The 10,324-nt window shown below is 35.1% G+C and overlaps 1 protein-coding gene across 1 annotated transcript; it reads left to right on the top strand.

Annotated features, from left to right (window-relative positions):
- The first annotated feature begins 5,028 nt into the window (after positions 1-5,028).
- On the top strand, positions 5,029-8,714 carry LOC111411381. Its single transcript, XM_023041916.1, has 6 exons — positions 5,029-5,167; positions 5,713-5,844; positions 6,991-7,151; positions 7,568-7,870; positions 7,945-8,034; positions 8,110-8,714. The coding sequence occupies exons 1-6, from the start codon at positions 5,029-5,031 to the stop codon at positions 8,497-8,499; spliced, it is 1,215 nt and encodes a 404-aa protein (XP_022897684.1). The 3' UTR covers positions 8,500-8,714.
- The last annotated feature ends 1,610 nt before the right edge of the window (positions 8,715-10,324 follow it).

Below are 10,324 nucleotides of genomic sequence, written 5' to 3'. Positions count from 1 at the left end.
CCACCTTCAATACAATCAACAGTGGAGACCCAAGTAGCTAGCCCATCAACTGCAACAACAATTTCAGATTACTGCTCGACGACGGGTAGGCACAAATTGAAAACTGTGAACTATCTCTTGTTCTTGGCTCAAACCGGCCCCATTCCCCCAGTTGGGAAGAAGTTTTCCCTGTACGTGAAGAGAAATATACGTTAATTAAAAAAATTATAAACTCAGTAAATTACACACATGCCTAAAGAATGTTATAAATACTTACGTGTCTCCTTATATCCTCTGACGCAGGCCTACCCCTATCAACTGACTCCAACTAGCCTTCATACTAATTCCAGAGATGGAAAAAAAATTAATCAGATGTTATTGATTTGAAATAAGCAATAAACTTTTGATTAAGTACTTAAACCAAAAGGTGTATCAAGCCTTGATTGATATCTTTCGTTAAGACCCTATAATCCACATATTGAGTAGATCATCGATACCCTTCCTTCCCTCCTAGCATTCAATTTTCCTTGTGAGTATGTGATAACATCTTCGTCCGCTCTCCTCCTCCTTTTCTTTTGTTTCTCTCCTTTGCGAAAAACACCATGAAGGTGGCACGATGGATCGAGTGTCCAACAGGGAGCCACAATCGTATTCCGTTAATAGGATTCATAATGTTATTGTAGCACATCAAATACGCATCCACTGTGTAACAGTTGTCCAAGCAACAACAAATGTCCCTTACCTGCAGTCCACCTGCCATCTACGACCTTCTCGAGAAATGTAATGTGCATTCATTGAACATCTTGGCTATCTTAGCAAGCTTTTTTTTCCTAAGACACAATTGCCCTCTGCACCTTTTCATCTTACTTCAATGCTTTCCAATACTCATCATGAACCCTAACTGCATATTTGTTAGCATTGTTACAATCAACCTCTCCCTATCATCTATTAGCATCTTATTTAATACTTCGCCAAAGTTGTTAAATAAAATTCACTTTTTGAATATGTCCTGAAATGAGATTTACATCACTCAACTGAAGACCTCTCGATCAACCATTTATAAGTTTTTTCTGCTAACTTAATAAATTTGTTGCATCCATTATCTGAAAGTTAGCTAATGTATTTAACTTAGTAGCTACCCAAAGTAAGTCCTTTAAAATCTTTCTCTTATATCCCTTATTGAAAAAGTTTGTGTGCATTTGTCTAACACAGAACTATGATCATCTTCCGAAATTAATTTGTTGATAACATTACTTAATCCCTTATGCCTATCTATCATCATAGTCCAATCAATCCCATTTCCACTTGAATATCCTCAACTTGGTATTTCAAAAATAATCTCTAGGTAACCATAGTTTCTTTCTAGACAATAACATATGCAATTGAAAATATGCAATCATTTGTATCTAAATGAATTGGAATGAGCAATATACCATCTCCAAGCACCCTAAAGACGTCACTTGTCTAATCCACTAATATTTCTACACCCATGTTGAAACCCTAATTTGGAAGCACTAAAATAAATATATGTGTCTGTGTACCTTCAAACACCTGCCCACAAAGTGCTATTGTCATTGTGGATCCTGGATTGGTCCTCAAGACCTCAACCGCATACGATTTCAATGCTACAAATTATTTTTCAATAGTCCCCATTAATCAATTGCTTTGCATAACTTCTAGACTTCCAAGCAACATTTCTAGTAATATTTATCTTCAAGTCCTCCTTCAAGATTGCTTTTATACTTCTGGTTTTCCACTCCAAATCTATCTTGAGTTGCTAAATGTATTGATAGACTATGAATATATAGTTACAATGATGAGTGTACTAATCCCTACTACATGTCTGTTGAGGAGTATATGACTTCGCTTGAATGTTTTTGAATTATTCACCTTAGAAGCCCATCTTCTTCATTGGCAATCTAATTTACAGATGCCTTGAACTCTTCTTTATCATTCGCCTTGCATTTTACACTATCTCTATTTACTGTACCATGAGTCCGAATCACCTTCCTAAATTCCTGTACAGAACTGAATAACTTACCCACTTGAAACTAGGGAAGTCAATTAGGCTTGCCAACTAGGGCTCAGGCCTTAAAAAAATAATAATAAGACGACTACTTTAATTAAGGCAGCACTCGACTACCGCCAAGTGCCATATATATATAAAAAAAAAAAAAAAGAGAGAGAGAAATTCGAGTAGGTNCTCGAGCCTTGAGTATCAGCTCCTTAACATCTCTACTTGAAACTTTGGATTATGTTTCAACCATAAACTCTAAGAATCGATACATAACCTCATCAGCAGATGGCATACCGAACAACAGTTCTTCAGATTATGGATATTCCAAATCATCAGCCTCCTATAATTCATTATAAAACACTACCACTAATCAATTCTTATCATTCGATTGCCTCCTATCACAACCTAACTCAATTCCGTCCATCACATTTGTGCCAAATATCATATCATCTGGTGCAGACGATATGTCGTTCTTGAAATCATTGAAATTAGGATTGTCCTCCACATTAAAAATGATCAATAATAGACATGTAATCATTGAATAAATATATGATCACATGACAATACCAAGACTTTTCCATCACCAATAACAACATAATGACGATGCAATTATGCTAAATGGTATACAAGAATAATATGCACCATAAAAGAAACTTATCTATCAAACAACAACAACAATGGAAATAATGCTACAATCAAGTGCTTATGATACAAAAAATAATGATGGAAAAGAAAGTTGATAATGAGAAGGATAAATCAATAAACAAAATATTTTGAACATTCAGATAAATCCCAAGATTCATAAAGTAAAGAGTAAAAAGAATAAACCAAAAAAATAGGAAACCTCCTAGATTCGTGCAATGAAGTACTATTTTTTAAACATTCATATAAACATCGTATGTGAAGTAAAGAGGAAAAAGAATAAACTAAAAAAAAAATAGAATTTACCTAAATTTCCTCCCTTCATGTGCGCTTCTTGAAAACCCTAAGATTCGTGGTCAGGGTATGGCCTTCAAAGGTGATAGAGGTTATATTTCGGGTTCAGGTTCACAACGTTTATGAAATTTCACCTTGGAAACTACAATGTTTCGAGCATTTTTTAGAGATTAGGGTTCCAATTCGTGATTTCAATATTGAAAAAGGTGAGGTGTGTTTAGAATATCTAAATTGGCAATTCATTTTTTTTTTCGAGTTATTTAACGGCCGCATGTCAAACCCGTCATCCATGCAGGAGATTGGCATAGACTAAAGTTATCCAGTTAGTAATGGAGTGCAACTTTACATAGTACAGTGAGTAATGAGGAGCAAACTAAAGTATAGTGAGTGAAACGCTACATTATGCAAAGTTTAGTGTGCATAAAAATAATTAACCCCATAATATGAGTTCATAAACATGTATAATTGGTGAATATTATTATGTATGTACACAAACTTATTTTTAGTGCTGAATTTGTCTCTTTCTCAGAAACATTCTTGAATCAAAACACCAGAGCAAGGATGGTCTCCTTATTTGTAACTTATATAGGCTATGTTACTTGTTTCGTTTATAATTTACAACATAACAAACTCACTTGATTGATTGAGATCTTAAACCATCGTGTTTATTCTTTAATTCTATTTACAAACAGGATGTCTTGGCATATATTACTATCTGAATAGAAATTTATTTTACTTATAAATAAAATAATAATGTTATCTAACATTAGTAGTATTGAATACTAGTGTGGGTATTGATCAAATAAACATTTTATTGAATTAACCAAACTATTCAGTACGAGAAGTTTGATCCAAAACTCCCCGTCATCTGAAAGCATAATCATGACACATTGAAAAAATATTCCTAGACAACACTGCCAACCTTGACAGTTAATTAAAAAAAAAAGTCATGATAACCTCAAGCTTATACCTAGGTATTTTGATAACCCACCGCAACAAAACTCCTCAATCAATCAAAACCTTTCAAGATGAGTGATATCATACAAATTAAGGTCGGATAGTATAGCTTGACATTATCAGGTAGGTAAAGTAGCATATATAAAGGGGTAAAAGTCCAACAAGAAGAATCGATTTGTCAAAAATATCTTAATACAACTTGTACTACAGTGCCAAGACAATTACATTCCTATTATATCGAGTTCCTACTTATATTACACTATTATTCTGTAAAAATTCCCTAAGTTGTTCTAAAAATGCTACATTCTTTTTAATCATCGACGCATTATAAATCAAATTATAAAGATTTTTTAACTTAACTAGAATCAGAGTTATATTAACAATTCAAAATGCACATCATATTACAAGTGTCAAAAGAAACTAAACTCCTATTAGACAATCGTTTAAACAAAATTCATTTTTTTCTCCAATTCTTTTTCAGCCACATAATCTTACAATAATATACCTGTTCGTAAACCTAAAACTTTTCCTTACTATTTAGCTACACACTCTCCAAAAATCACTATTGCAACTCATTTCTCCTGAAAAACTCAATTTAATGGTTGTCAAACATGGGCTAAATAACGCGATGATCATAGTCAATAGACACGATGATCTTAGTCAATTATCTATGATAAATTAAAACAAATGTCATTATTATTATGTCGACATACTCAATCGACCACTCTTATCATATAGGCAATTCGATTCAAAAAATATTAAATACACACAATTATTTTAGTCGATAGTCCATTACATATCGATAAATGTACAGTTACGCAAGCAAACTCAATCGACTGCTCTTATGATTTAAGAAAGCATGAGTCCCAATCAATGTTTATTAAGGTTATCCAAATTCACTAAAACCTCTTGTATATAAAGGCTTGACAGAAAATTTCCAGAAATTTGAATTATAGGAAAAAACGTGCTCCTCACGTGACCACCACAGCTTGGAGCAGAGTTCTTTGACTTCCAATAAATGACTGAATTGAAACATAAAGGAAAAGCATCACGTGAAGAAGTCAGAAAAGTCCTGCCAAAGTATTATTCTTACCGGCCTATTACTACTCGTGAAATTAAGCTGAAAGTATGATTTGAGGATGAAGTTCGGGGAAGACGAAGTCTCGAAATCTGGTGAAGGTGAAATCGAAGCCCTCGCATCTACATTCTTCGAAATCGAAGCCCTCACTTCTCGACATTCCTCGAAATCGAAGCCCTCACTCTTGGACTGTGAAGATGGTAATACCCAACTTCGACAATAGCGAAATCTACATTTCTTCTATACCGAAAAACCCAGGGGAGCTAATCTCAAGTAGCTGTCATTATGTTTTTATTGTTTCATTGTCCACTTAATGCCTCTTGTTATTTATACCAGAAATAAAAAGTTTAAAACAACCTTGGCGCATTAGCTCCTCTCCATATAAGTCTGTAATTAAATTGAGTCTGCATTAAGTTGAACTTGTTTGTGAAATCGTTGCTAAGTAAGCTTTCAGTGCTTATTGGTTATATATGAGATGTTAGGGAGAAGCCTTTCAGAGTAACCTTTTCAGTGCTTATAGGTTATATATGAGATGTAAGGCGGACCAAGTTCCAATGTCTAAACGGGGTAATTTTTTCAGCTGTTAATAAATGATGTGGCTTCTGCTCCTCATTTTGATCGTGTTCTGTTTTGGTTGGTCATGTAGTGCTCCTGATTAACGCATATTTCTATTTTTTTTTCTTTGAATGCTGTAACTTCTAATTGAAAAGTGTTTTACTGAATGTTGTTGCTCAATGTGTTACAGTAGAAGAAAATATGGAAGACACCCATGATGAATTTTTGGTGGAGAGAGATGTTGACGAGAATGTTGCAGACAATGTAATATCAGTGGAAGAGCAAACTTTAGGAGAAGATGGTCTGATGGTGTCAGATATGGGTATGATGTTCAAAGATGAGAAAGAATTGTGGGGCTTCTATAAAGTATATGCATGTTATGTTGGGTTTCCAGTTAGGAAAAGGAATTCAGAAAAAGGATATGATGGAAAAATGAAATATTTAAACCTTCACATGTAGCCATGAAGGCCGAAAAACCACTAATACAAGCGGTTCTTTGAATCCCAACCAACAATTCAGGCAAATTGTAAAGCTAAAATCATAGCATGTTCAGGTATTTATGGGATATGGAAAATTAACAAAGTCCAGTTCGACCACAATCATAAAACAAGTCCTTCAAAATCGAGATTGTATCACTACAATCAGGAGATAAGTTCACATGTGAAACGAAAGCTTGAAGTAAATGATTTGGCAAGAATTCCAATGCACAAAAGCTACAACTCTATAGTTGTTGAAACAGGGGGTATGAAAATCTTACTTGTGTGGAAAAGGACAGTCAAAATTATGTTGAGGAAATGAGAAGATTAAAACTTGGGGAAGGAGATGCCGCAGCAATACAGTCCTACTTTTCCAAGATGCAAGCCCAGTGCTCTGGACTCTACTTCAACATAGATTTGAATGATAAATCTTGATTAAGAAATGTCTTTTGGGCAAATAACAGGTGTTGGCAAGCGTACAAGGAGTTCGACGACGTTATCACATTTGACACCACTTACTTAACTAACAAGTACGATATGCGTTTTACCCCTTTTGTTGGCGTTAATCATCACGGACAACCTACTTTGCTCGATTATGATTTGTTGTCCAGTGAGAGCACAAATTCTTTTGTGTGGCTATTTAGGACATGGCTTTAGTGTATGTACGAAAAAGTTCCCCATGGAATCATTATCGATCAAGATAAAGTCATGCAAAATGCAATTGAGATTATTTTTCCAAATACGAAACATAGATGGTGTTTGTGGCATATTCTGAAGAAATTGCCAGAAAAATTTGGATTCCATGTCGATAAGGCTTCGATTTTTCGAGCATACATAGGTTATTATATGATTCGCAGTTTGTTGAAGAATTTGAAAAGGGTTGGAGAGTGATGATCGAGACATATGACTTGCATAGCAATGATTGGTTAACAGGACTATTCTATAATAGAAGTCATTGGTTCCTTGCTATTTAAAGACCACATTTTGGGCAGGAATGTCAACAACTCAGCGCAGGGAGAGTATGAATGCCTTTTTCGATAGGTATGTTCATGCGAAAATCTCATTGAAGCAGTTTGTGAAACAATATGAACGAGCACTGAGGAATAAGGTTGAGAAGGAGTTCCAGGTTGACTTCAAGTCATACTCACAAATGGTACCGTGTACAAAATGTTCAAAATGGAGAAGCAGTATCAGAAGTGTTGTACCATTTCAAAGTTCAGATAAGTTCAAATCGAATTGATTGGGAAGGTTTACTGTGACATCATTTTACTACGGAGAGTACTGCAGGAATGACCTACGAAATACGAGAGCTTGTGATGTGTGATGAGCGACGAATCATAAAAAATTTCTTCGTCTCATTCCAAAGAGATGTTTGTGAAATCATTTGCAGTTGACACTTGTTTGAGTTTCGGGAAATTCTATGTTGGCATGCTATCATGGTATTGATCCGAAACGATGTCCATGTCACTGCCTGAGAGGTATATGCTACGACAATGGAGGAGAGATATTTGTAGAGCACATACCAGGTTCGCAATGAATTATGATGGTCTGGTAAGTATGCCAGAATAGTTGAGATACGACGATTTGTGTCAAGATTTTGCGGATGTTGCAAATCTCATTACCGATGATGAAGTGCAATCCCATGTAATAAAGGAGTGGATAATAAATAAAAAACAAGAGCTGCTTACGATAAAGTCAGACAGTGGGAGTATTATTATTTCACATGTTGGTAATCCGTTCACCTCACAGTGCAACGAATCTAAAGACAATGTCAGCGGGTGCGTACGCGATCCTATATCAACCAAGAGGAAGGGTGCACCAAAGAAGCTTCGGAAGAAAAATCCATTGGAGTCCTCTTCGAAGAAAACTAAGGTATGGTAGTCAGTCTTTTAATTAATTTATTAATATTACGCTACAATAGATATGTAATACTTGTTTATGTATAGACTTCTACCAAAGGAAAGAGGCCAACGTCGAGTCACAGTAATGCGCCAATGGTTGCACCCATCGTTGAAGCATCTCCACAACTATTGTTAGTTAGTATATTTTAGTGATTTAGTTGATTCTTATTTTTTGAGTGAAGCTAATAATTGAGTTATTGTTTGATGTAGGGCGACGCCCAAATCCATGCTTACCCGCAACACTTGCCGGCATCAAGTTTGGTCCGACCAACGTCAACAAATCTTATATTTACTTCCTTTAGGTTTACATGTTTCAATCTTTCCATTCCATTCAACTTTTCATTTGGTGTGTGCTTATGTTCATATTCTACAATAGGTCATTCGGTTTCATACTACTACCACATTTTCCCCAACGAAGTGGCCCTGGCCAATGAACCGTGGCTTCGAACAAGCAACTCGACAAGAAGTTGTGGTAAAGGCTCAATGGTTTATTTTGAGGTCTTTTGTTTCAATCTACATCCTACAAAAGGGACACTCCCTCACCGATTCTCGAAAATAAGGAAAGAAAATGTGGTGGCTGGTTCTCTATTTTGTTTTTAATTTTTGAGTTTCAGTTGAAGACATGATTTCTTTGTCAAATGGCTGACATTTGGATAGTTTAGCATTTTTGCTGATGGTAATTTTTGTTTTAATTTCTAATTATTGTTGATGGTAATTATTGTTCAAATACTTTATGTTCGTTTTACCCCGGCACTTCGCAAACTATCTTGTATTGTATAGGTATTGTCAGCCAATGGTAATTATTGTTCAAATCATATTGTTTTGCTCTTTGATATTGTTCAAATCATACTGATTCTAAATGCTTCAGAGCTCAAGCTCCAGTATCATTTGCAAATTTGTAGAAGTGTAAAGGTCTCTGTTGATATTTGATCCAGAAAATATGAGATGTAACAGATTCTTATTGTCATAAATTATGAACATCTTCAATTCTTTTTGGAACATTTTGTGTTCGACAGCTAGAGTCAATTGGAAATGTGTAAAGACTATGCTGCCCTCATTTATTCAGGAAAAATTATTGTGCCTCTCTTCAACTTTATTCCTCACCTGTTGGTGGGATATATCAACTGATTGTTAGGACTATTTAATGCATCTGAGGTGTGCAGAACTTGAACCTCTACAACTCCTGAAGCTCTGTGCCTTCTAAAAAAGGAATGAAACAAAAAGGAAAACAGAAGGAAAAAAATGTTCTGGCCGTTAATTGATCAATTCCCAATTTTTACGTTTAAAGACTTGTTATGTATATAATGTAAGCATCGGATTAAACTGCACTGTTGATGAATGAAATTTGTGGTTTTCATGCATGGAGTACTAGATTACAGTTTTCTGAGTGTTACTTGTATGAGTGAGAGGCATCCTTATTCTTCTCTTTATTTTTGAAAGGAAGCAACTAATGAGATGATAAAATTCTTTTTTCACAGCGAAATGGTCTCCACTTTTTTCTTGCTTAACCTTGGCTCCAGCACAAAATAAAAATATTATAAGTTCTGATGGTTTCTTTATCTGATGAAATATGGAAGCTGTAATTGTTGGGCAAAAGGCAGGCCTTTGATAGTTGTCGGTATTCACTGATTCTAACTAAAGAAAAATGCTACTGTAGTTTGATCTTTTCTTGCCAAAGGAAAAAAATAATAATAATAAGAGCAAAACACAAAATGAAAATAAGAATGAAAATGGCATTCTTCCAAAATGAAAATTGTTGGGTTCTTCGACTTTCTTCATCATCTTTCGGTATTACAAGCCCAAACACAAAACTATTTTGGGTACGAGAATGAATATAACTAATAATCATGCCAGCCCCTTTCTTCTCCATTATCGTTCGAGGGCTCTTTTCCTTTGTGAAATGTCATGTTCAATGAAATCTCGACATTTCGTTCTTGACAATTCGAGCTAGATGTTCGAACATACTTGGCAAATTGTCGACTTCCTCATTGGCAGAAGAATTCATCACTTCCTCATTAATGACACTCGACTCTCCACTTGATTCTTCTGTTCTTACTCAGTCAAAAAAATCAAGAGCTACTGCAAGTTCTGAATAGTCTACCTTTGTTACTACCTTCCTTTTCAACCACAAATCATTTCTGAATTCCAACTACACACCGTGGACAACGAACTCTCCTCTTGCAATCTTCAAAGTAGTGCTTCGTGCTTCTACAACTGTGACAAACACCATAATTCCTCCCTCTCATCCCTACGTGGCAAACAATATTTAGAGGATTTCATTACAATCTAAAATGAAATAGAGATCCCGAAAAAACAGCTTCATAAAAACTTAAGCAACGTTCTATACCATCATAGGAATCCAACAAATAAATTCTACTATCCAACGTAGAATTTAAAGAACATTCTAGCAACATACCATCAAAAT

The sequence above is a fragment of the Olea europaea genome, chromosome 15 (assembly GCF_002742605.1).
Source record: "Olea europaea var. sylvestris chromosome 15, O_europaea_v1, whole genome shotgun sequence".
In the NCBI taxonomy this organism is placed as follows: Eukaryota; Viridiplantae; Streptophyta; class Magnoliopsida; order Lamiales; family Oleaceae; genus Olea; species Olea europaea.
The sequence above is the reverse complement of the archived record's forward strand: the minus strand, read 5'-3'. Positions and strand labels throughout refer to the sequence as shown.

Excerpts from the sequence above, each read along its gene's own strand:
- LOC111411381 (XM_023041916.1), top strand. The coding sequence starts at position 5,029 with ATGAAGTTCGGGGAAGACGAAGTCTCGAAATCTGGTGAAGGTGAAATC. Across the intron at positions 5,168-5,712 it reads ACTCTTGGACTGTGAAGATG|TAGAAGAAAATATGGAAGAC; the intron begins GTAATACCCAAC and ends AATGTGTTACAG. Across the intron at positions 5,845-6,990 it reads TCTGATGGTGTCAGATATGG|GAATGTCAACAACTCAGCGC; the intron begins GTATGATGTTCA and ends CATTTTGGGCAG.